At 40.5% G+C, this 25,752-nt stretch overlaps 1 protein-coding gene across 1 annotated transcript in view; it reads right to left on the bottom strand.

Annotated features, from left to right (window-relative positions):
* Positions 1-25,752, bottom strand: part of nbas (NBAS subunit of NRZ tethering complex) — a 153,597-nt gene that overhangs the window by 51,783 nt on the left and 76,062 nt on the right. Inside the window, exons 40-44 of the mRNA XM_069722866.1 lie at positions 20,440-20,516; positions 19,384-19,521; positions 7,941-8,164; positions 7,599-7,709; positions 716-966 (exon numbers count right to left, since the gene is read on the bottom strand). Of these exons, the coding sequence (XP_069578967.1) occupies positions 716-966; positions 7,599-7,709; positions 7,941-8,164; positions 19,384-19,521; positions 20,440-20,516 (801 nt within the window). The remainder of the gene's footprint in view (positions 1-715; positions 967-7,598; positions 7,710-7,940; positions 8,165-19,383; positions 19,522-20,439; positions 20,517-25,752) is intronic.

Below are 25,752 nucleotides of genomic sequence, written 5' to 3'. Positions count from 1 at the left end.
GGAGAGGGATGTCACTGGGCACGTTTTATCTGTTCTTCACAGGGAAATATTAGCAACTTTTCTAGTTTCATGTATTCATCTGCTGTATTTTTTAAGATTCTACATGACAGTCACTGACTCAAAGGTTATCTGGAGACCAGAACGACCCCTAAACGCCTAATATTGAAGTTATCACTAGATTCTACAATTTACCGATGTTTACTAAATGACTCACAGGCTATTAGTAGATGCTAGCTAGCTGGCTGCGCACAGAAAAGACTCCACTTACTGCAGAACATGCAACTCAGGCAGGTGTGCTGCAAAACAAATGGTTTAAAAGAATGAAGTAAGGAGTTGTAATGTAAGATTGACCTGAATTGAAACGGGTTGAAAAGGGATTTTATCTACATGGGCTCTTGCATAAATGTTGCAAAAGTTAAGTGTTGAAAATAAAATCATGTTAGTGTGGATGTAGCCAAGGTGGCAAAATTTGGTACCAAATAATAAGTCATGTTTTGATATTAATATCGAAGCAAGTCTATCTGTGTCATCAAAGTATCGCAGTTTGGTGCCCAGCCTCTTGTGTTTATTGTGTTGATAATTTCACACATGCATCTTTTGGTTCATGGGATTACACTTTAAATAACGCTAGGCCACCCACTAATTACGTAACAGATCCGCCATCCCACTTTTAACAACAGAGGGGAAAAAAAAAAAAAAGCAGTGTACAGCTCACCGTTGGCAACAGCTCGAAGCTTCTTGAGCAGTTTGACGTGAGAGTCTGGCTTGATGGTGGTGGTGACGTAAGGCTCACAGCCTGCAGCATCTAGTAAGGTGTAGTAGTAGAGCAGGCGGCCGAGGTCTGTTCCCTCCACGGTGGGAAGAACATATTTGGTCATGTGGCCGTAAAAGGCCTGAGGGTTACTCTTCAACGTCTCAAACAGGCCGAGGGATTCGTTCCGGGTTTCGATGTCTTTGGTGGAAAGACTTCAAGTGGAAATGAAAAGGGGATGAAAAAGACAGACGGAGAGAGACAAATTTGTAATTAGTCAAATATATGGAAGTGAATATACAGTAAACACACAGCATCAATCCAGCCTATTATAAGTTCAGAGCTTTTACATGTGTTGCTGTAAACACCTGCTGTGTGTGATGCCTTCAGTACAAAAACATCTATGGTTACACAGGATGGGAACACTTCAGATACAGGCTTTTGTTCAAATAATAATAAAAAAAAGAAACAAAAACAAATTAAGATCCGAGTTGTTCACAAAAGCAGCAATACCCATCATGCCTGAAAAAGATAAGAAAAAAACCCAGCAATACTGACAAAAAAAAAACACATTTCATCAGCAGAAAATCAAAGCAGGACGATAACCAGCAGTGGAGACTATTTGGTTGCAAAGTAATTCCTGAAAACAGCGTCGCAAAAACAGCATAGCGATCTGCAGGCTTATCACCAAAGATACAGTCCCTCAAAAAAAAAGAGAGAGAGAGAGATGAGGATTTCATAGATTACTACTGAGAATAAATTTAAGAACTTGATCAGCTCTGACATAAAAGAGGCAAAATGAGGAGAGACTACGAAGAGAAGACAGAGAGACTAAGAGAGGAAGAGATAGGGAGCTGGGGGAGATACTGAGTTCAGATGATGGAAAAGATGTGTGGAAACCTATTCAGTGAGTTGCGCACGACTTGTGCACTGATTTGCTCAACGTGTTTTGCCACAAAACTAAAGGTCAGCAGCAGCAGGTGGTCTGAAGAATGAGAGAAACGGTGAGAAGAACACACCAGAGAGGAGACAGAGCAAAAACTGGGACAACCACAAACAAACAAGGCGAGATGCAAAGAGTGAAAACGTAAACGGCGACGTGAAGCTGGTTGCTGGTAGTCACTGAGGGGCTCTGAGCGATCCGCGGCTGGCTGAGGAGAGTGTTCGTGTGAATGGAAGTCTGTTTATCTGTCAGAAAGGGGCAACATCAAAGAGGACAATGCTTCCTCTGGGCTCTCCGTCACAGCCAGCTGGGAGGCTTTCGCTAATGAAAAAAATACTGAGGGAGAGCGGCAGCGGACAATAAGCTCGATAATGTAAATAACACTAATCATCCACAGTGTAGGGGCTCTAATAAGACTGAAGTCAACAGAACAACTAACTCAAAGTGAAGACTCTTTCACTCACTCTTCCTATTGTCCCTTTCCTAAGTGCACACTGAGGCAGCCTGTCATCCCAATCAAAGTCTGACGCTCCATGATTTAATCGCATTAGCACCGAAGTGACTGAAAGCACCATGGCAGGAGAAGAATGGAGACCTGCTCAGGCCGGGCTGTTTGAAGGGTGTCATGAGTTTTATTTGGCAGGTGCATACAGGCAGAAATACAGATAGGAGATCCTTCGTGACTTTCAGCATCTCTCTGGTCAGCATATCTGTCTGTGATAGCTATATTACTAGTCTGCCAATTTGTTTGTGCCCGTTTCTGGAATGGCCCACACACTAATTCTGTAAACACCATCTGCAAACACAGGCACGTGGTCCTCTTTGAAGACGTAGATATTTTATCCAATGTTCCAAATTTTTTTTAAATTATTGACGATATGGCCAAACTCACTTTTAGATCGACAGAATTACAAACTGTAAAGCCTTCGCTCACCACTGTGAACTTTACTCACGGTAGGATGGCAACTCACAGGTGCTTGCACTGATGCACTTTCATATACAAGGACATTCTTTGTTGCTTTAATCTTATCTATGTATATGTAACACAGAAGTTTGACGGACTGTATTCTTTGCGGTCCGCAGACTTTTATATGTTGTCTACCAAATGTTTGTACAGAGTTTGGTAAAAGAGTTTTTAGGACATCTTTACCCTCAGACTGAAATCTATAACAAGTTTTAAAACTAAGTGATTTGACTTTGTTGAATGCTTTTACATCCATTTTGAAAGATTGCACTTTTATTTCTTGGGATGATTTATATTGGCTGCACTTTCTTTGTGCAAGCTAGTTTGGGAAATTAGCATGTTAACATTGTTTAAATAAATAAAAAATGTTAGGGCTAATGTCATTATTTTTGCATGTATTTTGGTATAAACCTGATTAATAAACAAATATAAATTTGGGCCTGAGGACCTGATATTGCCTCTAGTCCTGCTGCTAGCATGATTAAAATATGTTCTTTATGTATTTTGTTCCAGGGAAGAAATGTATTTTTATAAGCAACATTAATAACTTTCAAGACACTATCACAAGTGCAGCTGAGCTGGGAGAGAAACAACAGCAAAGCCAGCCTCCACTGGTATGTGGCACATGTTTCCACATGGCACAGCGAGGTAAGTGAGGAGCTGATGGCATAAATGAACTGACTGCTGTTTGAAGTGCCTCGATGTGCCATGCATGTAGCACGTCCAGTCTAAAATAGCAAAATAGCCACTGATTCAATTCAGTCAGGTAGGTTGTTATTGTAGCACTGAAACCATTAAAGAACCAAAGGTTGTGCAGCTGTACTTTGCTGTCCACGTCCAGTTTTCTCTGGTTGTCCCCCATGACTCTAAGAAGCACGCCTTCAGTCATGCCCCAGGTCATGGTCATGCTCCAGGCTCAAACCTCGCAGAGTCTCTGTAGGCAGCACATCATCAGGCTCTAAATAGCAAAATCAACAGCAAACAACTGCAGCAGAACACAGAGTGTACTGCAGCTAACTTGAGTGCAGCAACAACACGATTCACAGTGAAGGCTGCAAATGTGCTTATTTATTAAAGGCAGCGCAGTAAACAAGCACACAGAAAGACACGTGTGCAGTCACTTCATCAGAAAGAGGTACTGTGTATCACATAATTAGCAGCGAAAAGAATATGATGCAAACAATATCATGTATATTTACTGAAGTGACAACTAGACAGCTGGTAACGTGTCAGCATCCTCTTTTAGAAGCTAAGACTCTTGTTTCTAGAAATTACCTAATGCTGAAAAGCAACTGTCAGTCACTTCCCACTCATTCACATTTAAAAATCAAAATATAGGCAACATCATACCAGAATAAGCCTATTAAAAAAAAATATAGCAGTTTAGGTGGAACTTCAGCGAGAGGGAAGTAGAGGAACTTTACTGAGGCAGCAGTGACTGCAGTTCACAATATTCTTAAAGTAATGATGTGATTTGCATGCCACAAGGTCCCTGGAAGGGTGAAGTGGCAGGAGCCTGGTGTGGACAGAGCAAAGTAGAAGTAAAGTCCAAATGAAGTGGATTTCATAAAAGGAAATAGCTCTGCTGTTAAGAGGAGTCTTCACAGGCAGTATGTGGATTTTGGTATTGCAGGAATCAAAGAGAAAAAGTCTTTTTACGGTGTTTTCTATTGATCCAGAACATTTTCAGCTGCTCGAAATGTTCCAATCAACCTGCAGTGTGATGCTGCCAATTTCTGATATAATTTGAGCTTTAATTTGCCAGATGAGATTCCTAGATGTTCAACTGGACAGAGCAGATACACATTTTATTTTAAAGGTGTACCCTTTGCATCTGAGGATTGCTCGTTAGACTCAAAGCAAAACACATCTTGTCTTAGGAATAGTTAGAAGGCACATGCCACAAAAGACTATTTATGTCTCACCACAGGCAAACACTGATTTTCCATTAAAAGCAGCGCAAGATAGAAACTGACATGAGGAGCTTGGAGCTGTGTTATTTGAAATGTGTGTATCCTAAGCTGTACACAAAATTAAAAAAAAAAAAAGGTTATCTGAATGGGTGAGTGAGGGCACAACATTCAAAGCTTAAAAAGCTTTAGCAGGTGATTTCGTCACCTTTCTCTTTTTGGACAATTCATTTAGGTGGTTTAATAGCTGTCATTAGCGTGTCAATAAAAGTGGCTAAAATTCACGTCCCTAAAGGGACCCTGCGTACATCTGCAGCGCCCTACGAACAGAGAGAAAAGCTGATGATGGCGGTGTTTAGCAGCGCATTGATTCCTCTAAAGCGTTTATTCTGTGTTAATGGGACTGTCTCAGGGACCCTCGGGCTCCATCGTCCATCTCCTCTTCCTCCACATATCTGCCACCCCCCCCCCCCACCCACACCCACACCGATTCTGTGGGTATTTCTCAAACTAATGACCTTTCTCTTCCTCCTATTGTATTTTTAAACAGTTAACAATGAATACTTTTTCCTCGTTTGACCTGAAATATATTAATGCATTTTTATGTTTGTTGCCCTTTGACCATATTACCACCATATGAGTTATTTTTCTGCAGATATCTACAGTGGTTTTAGAGCACTGGTATGTATCAGGATTCACCTGTGTGTTACCAATTTACCCCGCTATTATACCCAATAATACTTCTCTGTGAAATGCCATCAGTAAATACATTTCCCCTGCTCTAAAAGTCAGTAATGTTACCTCAAAGGCAAAGATACAGATATCACGTTAATCTTAAAAAGAAAATTAAAAATTAGTCAGTATGTTTTGCTCTTCAAAAGATAAAGCTAACAGAGCTTTGAAAAGCGGACAGCATTCAACACTCAGTGCAGCCAGGACAGTGAATACATTTTTCGCCACAGGCTCTCGAAAACATTTATTTGGGAGCATTGTTCTCTCAGGTCGACCTCGTGCTTCTTTTGAGTTTGAAATCAATTATTTTTAAGGACTTTGGATTAAAATGTGACAACTTTTTTTAAAAAATTAATCTTAACCCTCTCAGTCCTAAACAAGCAGCTTGTATTGCAGATTTTCTTTCTCTGAATAACCAGACGTATTTGAAAATGAATATTTATTCCTTTGGTTTGTGAATTTGCAGAAAAAAATTGTCATGTGGGGTTGTAGTAGGGGGGAAAGTGGGACTAGATACCCAGGGCCCCAGTGCAGGAGGGGCCCTTGAGAAGCCTGGAATATAGGCTATACTGTATGTTGAGAAAGGAGGAATGAAATGTAAAGACTTAAATCACAGATCAATAGTACTCTGAATCAAAAAGAATAGGGCCCACAGAGACTGCTTATTTACAGTATAGGACCCAGAATTGTGTGTCTAATATGTGAGTGTATTACATAACAGTAATTCATCTAATCCATGGCATATGCCAGGTTTGCGGTGAAAATGACAGGAGCTATATGGTCCTAAGATTTAGAAACTTTTACTCAGGTTTTCAAATCATCCAATGTTGCTAAACATTTAGATTTTGGGGCATTAACGGTTAACAAGTACTGTGATTAATTAATAAAAAATATTTGTATATATAATCAGTAAATACAGTTACTGAAGCAACTATTCAGTGAAGTCTTTGGAGCCTTGATTGCTATAACAACACACAAGAACTGCTTGTTACAAGACAGCGTGGTAGCTTATTTTGCTTAAAAGGAACAAGGCTATTGAAATGTTGACTGACAATAAAATAGACGTAATTGGAGTCCAGTAGACAGGACACCAGTGGTCTGCTGGGACTGACAGGGTTAACCCAAACACTGCCCTCAGAACTGGACCTGATCCCAGGGCTCTGCACTGTAGCTGGCTGCTGCTGCTGCTAAACAGGTAGCATGAGTGAAATGCAAAGAATTTATTTCCCTACAAGGATCAATAAAAGTCTGAATTCCATTTTGCACCCGCGCTCCTGTCTGTATACATCTTTCCTTTCAATTTTCCCTGTCTGCTCTATATCATTCCCTGTGCCCATCCATCCGTTAAATCAATACGCATATTGCAGATGCTTCTAGTCAAGATTAGAGTATGAATATTCTTCACACATTTGTCATGATCTTGAGATTTTGGTGGAAACACACACACACAAAGTAGCTGTGGTCGGGTTTGAGGAAGGTAAAGGTTGTAATTTATCGTTAAGTGGAGTCCATAAACCATTTCCTTATATCAGAATGCGACAGAAGGTTATTTATCGCAGATGCACACATGTGTGTACACACACACACACACACACACACACACACACACACACACACACACACACACACACACACACACACACACACACACACACACACACACACACACACTCTGCTGCAAAGGCATTCTATTAAAACAAGGAAAAGGTGCAGAGCTAGTCAGATACCCAGCTATGATGTCAAACAGCAGATAAATTATGGAAATAGACTCTGACACGCTCACATCCTCTCACTCTCAAAAACACACACACATTCACAACATGTTTGATTTACACTGGGGAGTTTTAAGTGTGCTTTCTATGTAGGCGAGTTTTGTCAGAGCAAGAGGCAGTGGCGCCACTTAATTTTTTTTTTTTTTCATTACACTGGTTATGTTTTATTTGTGCAGGCACAGATACCCCTCTTGTATTTAAAATTCTGAATAGAATAAATAAATAAACAGGAGCAATACATGTATCTTTATCAAAATAAACATGTATCTTAGGGACAGACGAAAGACAAACTGATGAGATGAGTGATGTGAATTAACAAATACAAAGTAAAATTAGATGAAAAACGCACCGGAAGAGCTTATGCGATAGTGTCTGTATTTATTTGTGTGTGTGTGTGTGTGTGTGTGTGTGTGTGTGTGTGTGTGTGTGTGTGTGTGTGTGTGTGTGTGTGTGTGTGTGTGTGTGTGTGTGTGTGTGTGTGTGTGTGTGTGTGTGTGTGTGTGTGTGTGTGTGTGTGTGTGCGTACCCGCTGTCTGTAAAGAGGAACTCGAGGTGAGTCATGTAGACCTCCCACAGAGGGACACTGTAGCGCTTAGCCAGAGACAGGGCGATTCTGTACACGCCGTCCTCCAGAGTCCTTAACACACACAGAAAGGCAAGCAAACCATCAGATTTCATCTCATTAAAGCAGAAAGGATAATAATTCCCAGTCATATGCATACGTGGTATACATTTTTTTTTTCAAACTGAATAAAGCGCACCCTTCTGACATGAGAACCAATCCACTGCAGAAATGATTATTTCCAACCACAATTATATCCAGCAGACATACACACACACACACACACACACACACACACATACTTACTCTGTGAGACCAAGGATGGTCTCCTTCTTGTAATCAGAGTCAGAGCTGAAGCGCTTGACGTCCACGCCGCGGCCCAGCCCCTGTAACACCTGCGCCTGGGTGAAGTCTGTCAGACGCTCGTTGTACATGTGCAGCTGGCTGATCAACTTCTGCAGCTCCTCCGACCAATCCGAATAGGAGGACACGTGCTGTGTGACCAATCTGATCAACTCTTTTGGGTCAGCCTATGAAAAAAAAAAAGGGGGGGGGAACTCATGTTTACGAACAAAAGAGCAATGGAATCTTCGCAATGGGGGAATGAACATGTTGGCTACTGATTTAGAATTACTGCCAGCTTACTGGCTTTTAAACTTGCTCCACTCATACACTGCAATAAGGAGCATTGGGTGACAGTAGGCCACGTTTGAAATATTGAATGTATATAAAAGGACGTAGCTTCCGGGTCCGAAAAATTAAGCTGATGTGGAAATGCCTTAAGCTGTCACAGAGCAGCTAGAGGTCGACTCCAAAAAACCTCCGGCTTCAATCAACTCGTCTCATAAAATTTGAAGTCAATACATTTTTTCACAGGTTACTTCTGTCTTGCTACGTAAAATCACTCCTTCTTAGTGTTCTAGTCGTCCATCTGAAAATAATCCCGTCATTGATTAGAAAATAAGACTCAAAAGCCGTGATTTTGGGGGTGTGTGTGTGTTTGGATTGACAGGTCGGTAGCGCAGTCAGGTTACAGCTATCGGTGAGCGGGACGTAGTATCGTTGGGTTTTCCAATCAGATTGAGTCAGATCCCATGCTTGCTCCCCACAGTTTGTCCAGATACGGTCACTTTTGGCTACAAATCGCTTCGAACTAGAAAGATGGTGCCGGCCAATATCCGAACTTGAGGCCTCATTACGGCTGTTCACAAACCAATGAGTGACATCACTGTTGGTTGCCGCTTGGTTTGAAAGTATTTACTAATTTTATTTTTATTTGTTTCAGTCAATTCCTTTAAAAACCCTAAAAATAAATATTTAATAAAATGATAAAATGGTCAAATGTTTTTGTTCCATATGAAAAAAAGGCTATTTGATGGATGTGGCTTATTGTTAACCAGTTTCTACAGATTTTTATATCTACTCTTCCTTTTCTTTTCTGACTATGTTTTAACCACTCTCTAATGCAAGTCTTACCTATAGAGTGATACAGGCGGTGCACTACACTGTTTAAGCCCTGTTTGAGCAAATGCAAACTGCCCTTAAGGCTTATCATTAAAGAAAGTCACACACTGAGCTTCAAACACCCTGCACCGCATGGTATCTAAAACTTCACAGATCTTCAGCTGCTATGCCGTGACAAACTAATGAGGCTATTTTCAAAAATGGCAGCAATTTTCAAAAAATCTGAAGGAAAAGGTAAGGACAGACGAACTTCCCTGGCTGCGCTTCGATAATTCTGCTTCCAGAAAGTCAGACTGCTACACCTGATTTAAAGCAGGCAATTTAATGTTCGGAGTTTTCTCCTACATGTCAAAAAAGTATGGGTAAACGTATGAGGAACGAGCTGCTACCGTGATTTTAGGCCTATGGGGAACACGATAGTGGATGCACGTTTATGATGAAGCGTGTCGTGCAGAGGGACAGGTAGGTCAATGTTGTATCTCTCTCATCACCTCTTTTTTAATTAAATGAGCTGGCAATCGTATATGCTGTCGCCCAGCAGGATGAGATGGTTTATTTGTTGATCTTATTTGCATAAGGTAATTATGGCTGCTGGAAATGTGTGAGCTTGAAAAACAGAGGTGTGTGTCTCTTCTTGCTCTCAGCATGTGTGTGTGTGTGTGTGTGTGTGTGTGTGTGTGTGTGTGTGTGTGTGTGTGTGTGTGTGTGTGTGTGTGTGTGTGTGTGTGTGTGTGTGTGTGTGTGTGTGTGTGTGTGTGTGTGTGTGTGTGTGTGTGTGTGTGTATCTTTTGATGTGGCCTTAGCGGCAGCCATGGTGGCTGATTCACAGTTCAAAAGCAGGGCAGGAAGGGGAGTTAGGAGCAGAGTTAGAAAAGGGAGCATATTAAAAGTGTAATGGGTATAGGTAGGAAGTCAGAGAGGGGAGCCAAGATATGAGAGGGAATAGTTGGGAGGGAAACAGAGAGGAGACGGAGAAGGAAAAGAAAGAGAAAGAGAAAGAAAAAAGCTGAGGTATTTGTTAATGCTGGCTCCAACTTGGACACTATTTTTCAGAAATGGAAGAATGACACATAAAGCAGGACATAGAGAGCGAGAAGAAAGTCTGCTGAGACTGTGATGGACAGGCCGATGTTTGAAGAACATTAGTGAAATAAGGCTTTCATGATGAAATACTGTTTGCATTATCTTCCTCACTCTCTCTGGCATTCATCTACAGTGCTGTGTCCTGTCGGGATTATACTACCAACCCTCCATTTCTCAAAAATTTGTCATTCCTCCTCCCTCATTACTAAAGAATCTCTGAAATCCTTCTTTCTAGTAAGTACTCTATACAACCCCAGTTGTCTCCAAAGTCAGCAAATGAAACGTCTTTCCTGTTTTTTTTCCTTATATAATTACTTGCTTATTTTACTTCAAAATATCTTAAAAAGCTGTGTGTAGTTGATCTTCAAAAGGAGGAGTGTATAAATTGTATGTAAAGTGTAATTGCATTAAGTAGTGTGTGATGTTGCACAGCTGGGAGGAAGCCAACTCTCTCTAACTCCCCTTCAGCTATTCCACAGCTGCCACAGGCTCTTTTCTCTGTACTCCCCTCCTCGCTATGACGCTTCTGAAGAGGGAACAGTGTAAAAATAAAAAAGACTGTGTCACAGTCTCAAATCTCTTCAACCACGCTTACACTCTCATTTTCAGTCTTAATTTCCCATGTTATTATATTTCAGCTATTCCAACTCTGCAGCCAGTGCAAATCCTGTTTCCCAGGCTGCCTGGGTAAATAATGAAATAAAGTATTTTTGTTGTGACTCTTTGAGTTTGTCAAGTGACTCTTTTAGTTTGTTAATTTTATTAATGTAACCAAATATTAATAGAACATCATTCAGTGCGGTTTTGCACGGTACCACCCACTGTTTATTTCCTGCAGGTGTTAGCACTATTTCAAACGTTCATAGTCTGCTAGTGCTGGAAAGTTATGCAAACAAGTTAGATATGTACCACCACAGAACTTTCATCTTCTCATTGTAATAGTTTTAGAAAGGAATGCCATATTTGGAAAATTCTGATAAAATGCATAGCAGAGTATAGAGCTAGATAAGCTCACAAGTAGCGCCCGGCTGTAAGCACAGCGGTGCTTTGGCTGAAATGTCAATGTTAGAACGCTAACATGCGCGCAATGACAATGCTAACATTAGGATGTTTAAGAGGTAAAATGTTTACCAGCCATGTTAGACTGCTAAGCATTTGGTAAGTAGCACTAAACACAAAGTAAAGCTGAGGCTGATGGGAATCTCATGTACTATGTGTAATCAAAAGGTTCAGAGACTGCAACTATAACAACCAACAACTGTACCAGATTTAAATCTGGTTGCCAAATCAGGCCAGTAGGTGTGGTGGCGAGCAACGATTATGTTGTGGCGGTCGAGGAAAGAGTGAACGGGCGTGTTGTCATGTTGGGCAACCCAAGTGCCATCGTGCAACAGTTCAGGTCAAATGTTTTCCGTCAGACGCCTCAGAACGTCACAGCAGGACTTGTTGTGGACAGTCTGACCCCGGAGGACAAATTTACGATAGACAACTCTGCAAAAGTTAAAGAAAACCGCTCCTGGCCATCCCGCTGTCTTTGGTCTTGGAGAGTAACTTTTGTCCCTGAAGCACCAAAGTCAGCGGATATTCTGAGGCCATAAATGGCTTTAAAAAAAGAAAGAAAAAAAAAGGAAATTCATGGCTATCCATCACAGTTGCTGAGATATCTTATTTGGCTGCAAAAGAGAAGGTTCAACCAAAGGCGAGAACAGCAAACCAAATAACATTACAACCAATTGCGTGACAGGACGCAATTGGTTGTAGTACTAATGCTGCCAAAAATATGGTATCTTGTATCTTCCAAGCAGTCTGGAAGTCAACGTAATTAAGTCATTGTCTAAATTCATCACAGGGGTCTCATGACCAAAAACACTAGTTTCCACAGACAAAAAAGCTGTCAAAAGCTGTTTTGGTGTTCATCAGTCAATTTAATATGCGTTATCATTTTATCAACCAAAATCAGTGGCACAAAAAAAGAACACCCTCACACACATACAAACATGCACAAACACATACATACAAATTTCTCACATAAATTAACACTTTGTTTCTCTCTTTCTGTGGTGAGGATCACATTAAGGTTATCGAGAAACAGTCATGTCTTCCCTCTCCAGAGAGTAACCTTGTAATGATCCTAATGAGTTGTATTTACGCCATGCCTAACACTTAGCTATACAGTCAGTGGCTTCATTAGCACTAATTCTGTAAATGGTGTATACATTATGTGCACATAATTAGTAAGAAGGCGAGGGGGGAAAATAAACAATGCATCAGTTTTAAAGGAATAATCACTCTATAAACAGGCTCAACTGTACTGTGGGTCATAATACACCATGAAGAGGACTGATCACAAGCAAGACACAAAGCTGCCAAGACGACTGCAAAGGCACGAGCAAGAGGAGCAGGAGTAACTTAGCGCAGATCCGTGCATCTAATCAAAGGTTTAGAGACGACACAGTCTCAAACATTCCTAGTCAGCTGCAACAGTGCATTTAGAGTTCGCATGTTTGACTAATAAGGCCCTTTTCTGCAGTGACTCTGCTTTACAGGGCTCCCCTGGTTAAAATACAGACTGCTAATGATTGCGGTACAAGAGTGCAATTTGTAAAAGTCCACAATTTGTACATAAAGAGGGAGGCAAAGTCACTGGATTTGTGGTTCTTTTCCATGATGGAGTAAGTCATTCAGTCCAACTCATTATTCCAGTCAATTCAACAACGGGGAGCAAGCTCAGTGGTCCAGCACTTCCAAGGTCAGCTCCCCTGACCCACAGCTAGAGTCCTGTTGTGACCATGAATTGAAAAAAAAAAACAAAAAAAAACACGATGCCTGTGGCCAATGGAAAATGTCTGTAGATGTAAGTAAAGTGCTGTTTTATCAAGGGATATCAGTGTTATTAGGCAAGAGCTTTTACATTTGCTAACAATATAATTTCTGTCTAGTGATTTCTTTGGTAAACTTTATCTTTAAGTCTTAAAAATGAAACACTTTATCCTTTGTTACCTTCGGGTTGTATCAGAAAACAGATTTATAAACTTAATAACGATGAAAGTATTGTTTCCAGTTAACTGGCTTCATTTGAGTATATGAACTGAAAGTAAAAGCACCTAACAAAGATTAGTGGGCTTTTATTCTAAAACTAAATGTCGTAATGAGATTTGCGAAGAGCTAAGCAGTTTTTCTGCATGATAAACTCTAGAGTCATGCTCGCTGTGTGCATATTAGTATTGTGTATTTTTTTTAAATCTACGTCGGTGTGTGTGTAGCATAAGTGTGGGTGATCAATACTCAATGAGTGAGAGAATGGTGACTGCAGGCAAAGATAAATGGTTGAGTGAAAAATCTCAATCTCTTTACTCAGCACATTGCAAAACAACAGCTGCACATTCACAGCCACAATTATGCTAAGCATACGCTTTCTCTCCCACAGACACACACACAATTAAGTAGAAACACGCATTAAAAAAAATTGACAAGCACAGGTAAACGGCACTGAACACTTCCATAAACACGGGCTATTTTGCAATATCGTGTAAACACCAACAATTACGGTAAAGAGCACCCCTATTTCGCAAATGAGCACTTTAGCCAATATAATGAAAACTTCCAGCGTGAGCAAGTGGAAATCGGCTCATACGCCTTGGGGAATAATGGAAATCCAGCTTCCATGTCGCCAAGCCTCGAGTTGCTCCGACATACCTGGGAGCCATAATCAGATGGGAAAGTAACAGTTAAAGACCTTGAAAGTCAATAGTGGGCAACAGAATGCTCAAGAAGCAGAGAGCTGACTGTTGTAAAAACCTCTTTACCGAGTAATACAAGACAACTGAACGAGCTTAACATGGTGAAAGCAATATCTCTAAAAAGGAATAAAAATGTCATCCCTTGATTAAATAAACTGTGACGTAGATGCTACATGGTAGCAAACGAGCAGACTAATGTATTAATGTTATAGTGAGAGAGGTGAAAAATTTAAATGTGGCTGTGGGATCACTGTTTTATTTCCATGGCTTGAATAAGCACACAAAATAAGACTGAATAAGTCTCCACACAATGTTGCTATTTATTTCATTAATTATTTTTCTAATGTATAAAATGTAAGGGTATTATGACAAGCTCAGTTGGGGGGGAAACGAGGTAAGAAGAAAAAGATGTAGTAAATCAAATCAAATTAATCGCAAATAGGTTTTTCTTTTTGTTGTAGTTTTGGCGATTACTTTAAACAACAGTATCCTCACCGAAGAATGGTATCTATGAACAATGCAACAAAACCTGACGGAGCAAAATGTGTGAACTGGCAGGCAGTCAAACCATCAGTGAGCATACTAAAAGGTTATTCATAACCTGTCACTGCACATGCAGGAAATCCTTATGCACATTTAGTGTAGAGATGAAACCAATGAGTTTCGGACAGTTTGCGATCAGGTCTTGCTTCAATTTTCTCTTACAAACAAGGTCAGCTAACACGGAGGTTAAAGCCTGCACAATCCCTGCCCGTGTTTCATACCCCTGTTCCCTAGCGATGTCGCAGCAACTTTCAGATCTCAGTATTTAAAAAGGTCAGTGAAATGTTTTCACTAACAGGATGTATGACCAAAATGACAAAACAAGACCAAAGTTGTAAACAAATAAATAAATTATGCTTTAACAAAGTGTGTTGTTTTTTTTATACCTATGTCTATTTATGTCTGTCTGTTTTGGGTTTTTTAGGACGCTGAGAGGAAGTTATAACCAGAGTCAAATTCCTTGCATGTGTAAACATACAATAAAGTGATTCTGATTCTCTTAGGATGACAATGTTTTGCACGTCAAATTTATCTGTGTTTCACTCCACAGCCTAGATATATTTATGTTCTGTTATTTACGTTGATCCTGTGACTGTTGGATTTGAATCGGTCCCCCGGCTGAAGGGTCAAACACAACAAATTTCCCCACAGGGATTAATGAAGTATAAGTGAACAAATGCGCTGAATATTGTTTTAGGTTTAACTGAGACATAATAATATAACTCCTGTGAACAAAGGACGCCATGGTAAAGCTTCTGTCTCAAAACTGAGGTTCCTCAAAACCAAGAGAACTTTTCCTGAAAGCTCGCTGGAGTCCTAAAGCCACAAGGACAGAACCCTCATATTTAAATTTGACGACGACTTCCTGCAATTTCTCAACAATCTGACTCGGTGACAGAAATGTTTAAATCCAGCCAACTGTGGTATATTGTGTAAAACATATCTCCAAAATAGCAAGATGGCAAAGGAAAAAGTCAGAACTTTAGAACAGCATTTTACAAACAAATGGGTGATGTCAAGGTTGCTGCTGCTTGATTTAAAGCATAAAAGCCAAGATGTGACCACAAGTATTATTTATAAATGTTTATGTTCATTATATTAAAGGTAGATAAAAGCATAATTGATGAGGTATTGGTAAAGCCTTCCAAAAGGTACAAGTAATACTGTATATATATATATATATATATATATATATATATATATCTGAGACTATGAAGGAGTTGAAGGAGTGTCCATTTTGACAATGGGTGACGATTGAGAGCTTTACTAAACTGTCAGTAACATTTATGAATATGCATGCACATATGTGTGTTTAATGGGATTTTTATTGGATGCAACATGCATTTATTTTGGAGGGTGTTTGTAATGTTTACATCGTATGTTTTACTACTGTCCAACATGATCTAAAAATGAAGTAAATTGATTTTAATTGAGTGTTTCCCTCATCATCACTTTGAATGTTGCAGGCAGCTTCAGTTCAAAAACCTTTTTCTTGCAGAGAAGTGAGAAAATAGGCTGTTCATTGAGGCTTTAAAAACACATCAAACACCTTGAGTAAACCCTCAGAGAGTTCCAGTGCTATTTGCAACTGAATGACTTCGGTGGCTTGAGTGTTTGGTGTCTTATTGCTTGGGTATGAAATTATGTGATAGTGACAAGAGAATTGAAAGAGCGTGAGAGTTATTGAGACAGTGTTACTGCTCTTCAAGTAGCAAGTGGGAAACACTTGGAGGCAGCTTGACACACCACAACACACAAACACACACAAATACACCACCCGCTGTCACGGGGAAACAGATCTAACACAGAATCACATACGACTAAGCTGCTAGCCTGCACTCATACACACACACACACACACACACACACACACACACACACACACACACACACACTACACACAAACAAAAGAATGCAACACACATGATTCACGCATGCACGTACATGCATAAAAACACATGCTCGGGTATGTAACATGTTTTTTTCCCCCTGCTAACCCAATTTTCACTGCAAAGCAAGGGTGTGCATGAAATACAGACCCACGCACCCTGTCAGACATATCTGAAATTAAATATCACACTATGTACAATGTGCGCCTTTAAAAGATAAGAGAGAGCGAGAGAGCTAAAGAAGGCACAAGAGAAATGTATAAAAGCATGCAGAGTCAAGATAGTATTGTGAATGGAGAGGCCCGAGATTCGACAAGAGCGAGACGGGGGCCTATGGGTGTGTGTGTGTGTGTGTGTGTGTGTGTGTGTGTGTGTGTGTGTGTGTGTGTGTGTGTGTGTGTGTGTGTGTGTGTGTGTGTGTGTGTGTGTGTGTGTGTGTGTGTGTGTGTGTGTGTGTGTGTGTGTGTGTGTGTGTGTGTGTGTGTGTGTGTGTGTGTGTGTGTGACTCTAAACAGAGTGCAGGGAGAGCGAGGAACGAATGCAGACAGAGCAAAATAATATGGACAGAGGGAAGCGTCGTGAAAGCACATAAACCAGAACTGTCATGCACACAAAGCAATTCATTGAACTGAATGAGAGAGGAAAGAGTAAGGGGCAGAGATGTATACATAGGAAGTACATAGTGGAGGAGAGAAGAAAAAATACAAACTTGTGCATGTGGTGAAAGAGGGAAGGAGGGTTGAGAGGTTTCTTCCCTCCTGCTTCTATCATTCGAACAAAAGTTTCCACCACCTTATCAATAAAAGAAAAGGGAAGGCAAGACCTGGAACACAATGATAACAAGCACTCACTGTGGTAGAACACACTGAAAAGAAAAAGAGGAAAGAAAATGACAAATAATAAGAGAAAATTAAGAAAAGAGCTAAAAATGAAAATATAACTGCCAAAGTGCAGTGCTGAGGAGAAAAAGCTGTATATGCTTTAAGTTAATGGACTTGAACTTCACTTGAGGCAGGAGGTTGGGGAGTGATTACTGCCATTAGGATGCTGGGAGGATGCGTGCGTGCGGCCTGCGGGGATGAGCATGTGTGTGTAACGTTGAGTGTGACTTGTTAGTGTGTACTTGTGTGAGTGGGGATGTGGGAGTGTGTATTCCTGTGCACAGTCCTGACCTTGAATGTCAACTGGGACACACTTATCCACTTCTTGTGCTGGTCTCTTTCCCTCCTCCATTCTTTTATTTCAACAATTTACCTCCCTTCTTCTACCTGGACTAAAACCCATGAGAGCCACGGTCCACTCAAGGAAAAGGTCAGAGCCATTTCGTCTCTTATTTTCTTCCAATTACACCCCCCAACCCACCTGCTGACACTATTTTGAAGCCTCTTCTTCCCCTTTTCAATTGTATTTTTCTGATCTCTTCTTCTTATCTTATTTGGTTATTATTCACTTTGGGGGGGGGGGATATAATGTAACTTTAACAGCCCCAAAACAGCCTTAAAATCACATGATATTAGTTAGTTATTCTTCCCAACATATATTTTACAGACACTCCAATTTTGTACAATTGAAAGAGTCTAGGAGGTAGTCAATTATGCAGAATGTCTGGCTGCTATGATTAAAATATTTGTTGGTGAAAAAAATTTACATTTTACACAAGTAAACCAAACACAGAAACACGTGGATACACATTCACAGATGAAAGTACACACAGTCCAATGTTTGGTCTTAGATTAAAACACACGTAAGTGAATTTTGATGTGTAAAAGGATAGCCATAGTTATTTTTCCAGTTTGTTCCATTTTGATAGATGATTATGATGTTTTTTTTCTCCCTCTTTTATCACTGTAAAGTATTTTGTAACATTACTTTTCTAGGAATAATGCCCTCCATCCAAGAAGCCAAGCAGCGGTTGAGTGGCTTTAACCTTGTCAATCCCATCATCCGTCTGTCAAAGCAAAATCATGCGGAACTTTGTAGAAATGCGTAAAAATGACAGCTACATTTAAATTTAATGTAATGTTGCAGCTATTAAAAGGCATGTAGCCATGGGTTTGGGTATTTCGCTCAGTCTAAACATCATGTAGCTTTAAGAAAAGAATAAAACTGTACCTGAATCAATTGGATAATGTGAGACTGTCAGATGGCAAGGAATGTGATAACGTTTCCTGCTATGAAGCTCTTTAAAAGTGAACATTTATAGGTGCAAAATATCAAAGAGTTAATCATGCGTTTCTTTATGTGTACAGTTTATTAGATATGTAGTAGAATTAACACTCATGTCATGGGGACACTGTTGATTGCTGCTTTATCTCGTTAATTCATGTTTTGAAGTGAATGAGTTTGAACTTATTTTCAGCACTTTGCAGATGACACTATCATTGACTGCTGTGCTATTTCTTTCTACCAGCTCTGAAGTAAATTTGAATTTGAATGCAGAGTAGTTTATGAAAATTAAAAAAAAAATTCCCATTATGTAATATTGAGAATACTTTAAAAAAAATTGTCACATAAAATGTATAATTGTGTTGGTTTCCACTTCAGCTTTCTCTTTACTCACTCCAACATTTACATAATAGAGCTGCATGTATTTTAACACTGACCCACAACAACAACAAAAAACCCACATAATTCGTCTTTACTCTTGTATTGACTTTTAAACTTTACCACTAAAAGGATGTATGTACTGGTCAGTCTACTGTTACCTCTGTGATCCTGTCAAAAGTCATACACACCCATCTGCTTGCATTCACTCTGATAGTTCCTCCAGTAACCCAGCAGCAGATTTAAACCATGGGTGACACAGCATTTTTGCTGTGGTGTTCGCTACCTACTCTGCTCTTTGATCATCTTTAATTCATCTGTTTGTAATTGTGTTGGGAATGTGCAGCTTTTGCAGTTTAGAAAGGTACATTACAGTATAAAGAGCATTTAAGAGTTTTATTTTTGTTCCCTCCCAATTTAGCATCACAACCAGTATCCTCATTCACTCAACCACACACACACACAGAGCAGGTATTCCATGCTGACCTGGTACAGAGTGTGGTTCTTGTCCTTGAAGCAGGGCATGAGACGGGTGTAGATCTGCAGCGAGTAGTAGTAGGCAGCCAGCTGGAGCGACAATGCAGAGTGACACTGCTTCTCAAAACACCTGTTGGCATCTAGTACCTGCGTGTGTGGATGAATAAATATAAGAAGAAGGTACAAGATGTGCAGTCATCGTGACATTTTAAAGTATTCACTCTATTCCGGCTGTAGGAGAGAAATACAAATTGAAAAATGCATTTAAAATGATGTTGGGAGCTCATGTTATGATTATAATCAGTTTGGATTTCAGGGATGTGGGTTTTAAGTATTAACAGAGGATTTCTCCTGAGTCTGTGTTTTGAATGGTGTTTTTTCACTGCAACTCCAAAACTCAGTGTGGTACATTTCAGTTCAGAGTCCACAAATAAACCAATAGTTTGGATTTATAAGCACGCTTAAACCATTGACTTAAGAAAAATAAATCTGCATGCAGATCCCACACAGTCGGTTTGTCAGTAATGTTTAATCCGAGTGGCGTTAACAAGCTCTCCAGGATATATTTATATCCAGCTTGGCAGTGTAGTATTTCACTGGTGATGCATGGGAGAGTTCACTCCCTCCACTAAATACAATCTAGTGCTGTTTGCAGAAGGCGTCTTTCTGTCTTTCATTTTCTATCAGACAGTTATTCTAACAGCAGACAACAGAACGGCTGTGGCAGACCAATTGAGGAGCAAAACCTTGAGAGGTGGGCATGTGTGAAGCATATACTGTGACTTTTGGCTGAACTGAAGGAGACTGTGTGAGATATGATGTAGACTGTATGACTAACAATCTGAGCGGCTACAGTGTGATGCTTTTGATGAACTTTTGAAAAACTGCACACTGTCTGCTGCAGTAGCTCATAGAAAAGTAGGGGATCAATAGAGGATATGGATTTACGCAGCTTTTGCCAGTCTCAGTAAAAATACATTCACACCACCATTTTTAGAAGGCCCTGTGTGTGTGTGTGCGTGCGTGCGTGTGTGTGTGTGTGTGTGCGTGTGTGTGTCCACTTACCTGAGGCAGGGCCAGTAAGTAGGACAGAGCCAGCATCATATCCCTGGGAAATGCATCGTTGGCCAGCTGCAGCAAAACTGGAAAGGATGGAGAGGGGGAGCACGGGGAGAAAAGTCTTTAACTAAAGCATTGAGGATTAACAACCAACCCTCCCCACTTGGAGTCTCATCCAATGTTTGCTGAATGCAGGAGACATTGCCTGTCAGAAGACACCTCTCTGTGGGACAAACAAAAGACAGAGAAGAGTAAAAATAGAGGAAAACGAGAAGGAAGAGCAGCACAAATGAAGTGTCATTTAAAGTCCCCTCAAATTCTGGGATTCTGTCCATCTTCTCGCCGGGCTATTGTGTTCATGTCTCCATGAAAATGTTTACATATGCTGTGTACACATGTGGACTGGTTGTGTGTGCACATGTATGGTTTCCTGCACAGAGAGTAGTCATGATTCAAAGTTTGAGCACATGCCCACTTTTAATAAAGTGCTCCCTGAGTCCAGACTTAATGTAAGTGCACTTTAAAATGTAATCCCCTGAATACAAAATTTGCTTCTGCATAGCTATCAACGGGCAAGGCAGGAAGAGGAGTTTGATAATCAGAAATCAAAAACTCATCTGTTCAGCTTCTTCTCAAACATCTATTTCAACCAGTGATGTGGCCAAGCAGGTCACTCTTGATTAGGAATAAGCAATTTACTCATTAATCCATGACTGTGTCCCATTTTCAAAACACATATTGCCTGTATGTATGTGTGCGTATTCACTGAATATACACATAGTTTAAGCCAGGCAGTTCATTTTACACATTGGAAAGATTAGTTTCACAAAACAATCCTGACTAAATATACTTACTATATTCATACACATGTCAACAGTGGAGACACGGATACCATATAGTTAATCAACTACAAATTGATTTAATTACATTTTTATAATCTGTATAAATCATTTGAGTAAATTATAGGCAAGAATGACAAAAACTATTGCTGGTTTCAGCTTATCAAATGAGAAAATTCCTTTTTTGTTCTTTGGCTTTGTATTCGATTAAATTTGATCTGTTTTGATTTTAAAACCCAGACAAACAAAATAAAACTTTGATTCACATTTTTCATTATTTGCTGCCTTTTAAAAGACTAAACATTGAATGAATTACTTGAAAAGAAATGGTTACAGCCCCCAACAGAGTTGTATACAAACCACACCAAATATATAAAAACAAACTTAATTAACTAACCAAAGCTATTTAAGTTGCGTGACTACAAGGCTAGAAGAACGCTCCCAAGTCAAAAAAAAAAGGGCAGGTTTTTCTCTTCTTCTCATTCTGACAACATTACGTAAATGTAGCATTGCAATTAGATTTGATGTTCTGCAGCTCTGAATCGATCCTCTGTTTACTTTGTGCTTTGCATTGTGGGACAACAGTGTACATCAACATCACACATTGACAGAAGGTGAACACAATACTCAAATCCCATTTAGAGTTAGTATGGAACTGGGGCACAGTCCAGCTTTTTGCAGTGCCTCAGAGGCTGATGGGATTTGGAGTCTACACAGAGCTGTGAGCAAAAGCATGGACTTATCCCAAACTGCTCGCCTCGAGGCCACAATAGTCACACACACAAGGACGCACGAACACACCACTGCACTCATACCATTACAACTGAAAATACGAAGATTTACGAGGTGAACACTAAACACGGTAACCACACCCTCAGTCGATCACTCATTATGGAACTCGCTCACTCTGAGAAAACAGTGGGAGCGAGCGGTGAGAGAAGCAGACAGAATCGCTTTGTAGTCTCAGACCCAAGCAGAACAGAAGCCTGCGTTGGTGATAAGAGCCTGAGACAAAATGGAACAGACAGAGAAAAGTAGAGCATGGACACTGGGAGGCAGACAGAGGCGGGAGGGGGGGGGGGCAAGGGAGAGACACATACTGTAGAACAAAGTGCACACTAAATATGCACATCTGCACACACTGGGCATGTGTGGTTGGAGGTTCACGACGTGCGTGTGTGCGCAGGGGTGGAGTGATGCACTAGTTTTAAAGAGCCATAAGAGCTCTCTTAAGCAGAGTGCCCACCCTCCGCCTTTTCTAGTTTCCCTCTCCCCTCCTCTCCTACCCCCCGGGTTTCAATGAGCCACACCTCAGAATGAGCTGATTACACGCCTCTCTAAAGCTACTGATACCATCGGGACAGGAATTACCAGAGGGGTAAACACACACACACACACACAGAACAGATAACCCTGACTTTAAAGCATACAATATTTCTGCTTGAGAGAGAGAGAGAGAGAGAGGGGAAAACAGAGTAAGTCATAAAGAGACACCAGGTAGAGGAGGGAGTACATGAGATAGGGTGTGTTTTTGTGAATGTGTGCGAGTGTCCACACAAACACACACTGCTGCTCCTCTGTCAGCTAAATCGGGCACATTGTTAGCAGGATGTTGAGACACTGACTTATTACTACTTCACCTGTGCAGGCAGTGTGGAAAACAACTGATTATGGCCTGGTCAACATGCGGCTAATGGCACACTGATGTGTGTGAGTGGAGTTTGGAGTCATGCATGCAAATGTGTGTGTGTGTGTGTGTGTGTGTGTGTGTGTGTGTGTGTGTGTGTGTGTGTGTGTGTGTGTGTGTGTGTGTGTGTGTGTGTGTGTGTGTGTGTGTGTGTGTGTGTGTGTGTGTGTGTGTGTGTGTGTGTGTGTGTGTGTGTGCGCGCGCATCTCTGCTCCTCCTCACAACAAGTGCTCATGTCTGCACCTTACTCAGCTCAATCCCATTGAGTCACTTTCCACTTGTGTCACCATTAATTACCTCCACCTTATCTGGGCAAGGTGAAAAAATCAATATATTTATTTTCTTAAAGGCCATCTCCCACTCCGTTTTTGAGGACAGCCCGCGTGGCGGGCCAATACGGCAGTCATTAATCGAAGGTTGTTATCGGACGCGATGCCGTCCGCACCGGCTTTTCTCTTTCTCGACACGTCGCACTCCGCGGCGGCTCCGAAGGGAAGGTGACTTTTAAGAAGAGATATTCATTTGAATGACAGCGGCGCCGAGAGAGAGCTTGGATTTGGTGAAACGTGTGTGTGTGTGTGTGTGTGTGTGTGTGTGTGTGTGTGTGTGTGTGTGTGTGTGTGTGTGTGTGTGTGTGTGTGTGTGTGTGTGTGTGTGTGTGTGTGTGTGTGTGTGTGTGTGTGTGTGTGTGTGTGTGTGTGTGTGTGAAGGAGATGTGCGTAGGCATATCGAAGCATTGGCACTCCCTGGCCAAAATGTGTGCCTTGCATTTCTTCGGTGTCCACGTATTAGCATTCACACACACACAGACGCGTGCGCGCACACACACACACATTTGCTCTTTATTTTTGTAGTGGCATTGATTTTGGCGAGCAGCTGTGATCCATCATGCAGCGTGGCCTTGATGTTTTGACTTGATGCTATCTCTCTGGCATTCCTGCAGTGATGTGTCATTATTTACTGTTGCCACGGGACGCGTGAGGATACATTAATTAATCAATGTGGGGCTATTCTTCCCATGTTGTCCCCTGGTCCACCACATATGGGCTCCCTGGCTAGACAGATGAGGAGAGGAGGTGAGGTGTGGGGAAGAAAGGAGGGTAGGGGGGGGGGGGGGGGGTCAACCACACTGTGGTTTCTACAAATACCACCATCTCACTAAGATGGAGCACCGAGAAACAGCTTAAGTTAAACAATTCTTACTCTGTCTCAAAACCTTAGAAATCCCATTTTGACTGGAGGTTGCCCGATATTGACCTATCACGGTACATAAGTGTCAGTGTATATGTTGTCTGATATGAAGATTTTTTTTTTTTTTTTTTTTTTAAGATGCCTGGGGTAATTTAGAATGTTTCTGTGTTGTTGTTGTTTATTTGTATTTACTTGTACAGTCATTATTAAAGTTTATTGTTAAACTGTGAGATATCGTGCCTTCATTACATATCTTTGCAAAAGTGTATGATAACCACATTTCAATCTATCAATATTGGGAATTTTTTACTTCCTACTATCGGTATCAGTCCCAGAAATCCAATACCGGTCAGGTTCTACTCAGGATTATGAAATCCCGTAATTTGTCATTTAAGAATCAGCCAGTTAGCTCATCATGAAGTCAAGAGTTAAATCACTAATTTTGTGCCAATATGGACTTTGTCATGTTAGCTTTTTGCACAATGAAGAGAGAGGAGAGGACTGTAACTAACAAATATGTTTTTCTTATTGATTAATCTGTGGACTACAGAATATCGTTACCATTCAACCTCCAACAAAATAAGTTGATATCATTAAAAATATATTACAGATCTTTGTAACAAGTGTTTGATAATCACATTTTGGTTGATGTACGGATATCAGATTTTGTTTTACTTCCTAATATTAATATTGTCCCCAAAAGTCCAGAATGGATCAGGCTCTTAATTCTGAAACAGGAATTTTAAAAGCAAAGATAAAGCATTTTCATAATTCTAAATTCTTAAAAAAGCTCAAGGAAACTGACCTCTGAGAGGTTGACAAAACAATGTCGCAGTAATCCACATTTCATATCTGAACTCAATTTAATTGTGCCGTTACACTGAAGCAGTACGTGTTAACTATATCAATTTAAAAAAAAATCCATCTTGTAGGTTGTTACTCACGCAACATGTCTACATCAGTCCCTTCACACATGTATAAGGTCTGACTGCAATGCACACACAGTACAAATCAATCAGTCGGTGGCGATGCGGCCGCATACACTTGTCTGACAATTCCAATAAAGTTTATTTAAACAAGATGCAACCTGAAATGATGACAATCAGGAGAAAGGAAGCCATAGTGTGTAAAAGTCTCCTATAAATGAAAATAAAGAGAAAAAAGAAAAAAAGAAATGGAGGCACAGATGGCTGGAATATACAGACAATATGGTCTGTGTGTTAAGCAGCAAAAGTTCGGTTTAATTTCTATCACACGACAATCTCAGGCAAGATTGCACTCGCAATATGTAAAACTACTATTGAACAGTTTTGAAAACAAAATCACGACAGATTGTAACATATTTTGACAGGAGCTATGTGGAAAATTGGGCGTTGGGACTGCTCACACCAACTCAAAGTGTGTGTTCTGGTAGGAATGATCTGGCAGGAACTGAGCCCAAGTTTATGGTTATTCGTGGAGAACCAATTTTGGGTAAAAGTGGGTTTAGCTTGCCAAGAATAACGGGTGGTGGGTGAAAAAATAGTATGTCACCAAATAGGCAAATAACATCAGAAAATACTAAATGGAGTCAAAAGTCAGCAAAGCAGGGTTGGAGGTGTA

The sequence above is a fragment of the Brachyistius frenatus genome, unplaced genomic scaffold (assembly GCF_029030835.1).
Source record: "Brachyistius frenatus isolate BFR_SWC_R1_liver_20210118 unplaced genomic scaffold, ASM2903083v1 Contig_307, whole genome shotgun sequence".
Taxonomy (NCBI): Eukaryota; Metazoa; Chordata; class Actinopteri; family Embiotocidae; genus Brachyistius; species Brachyistius frenatus.
Note: the sequence above shows the minus strand (reverse complement) of the source record. Positions and strands in the feature narration are given on the sequence as shown.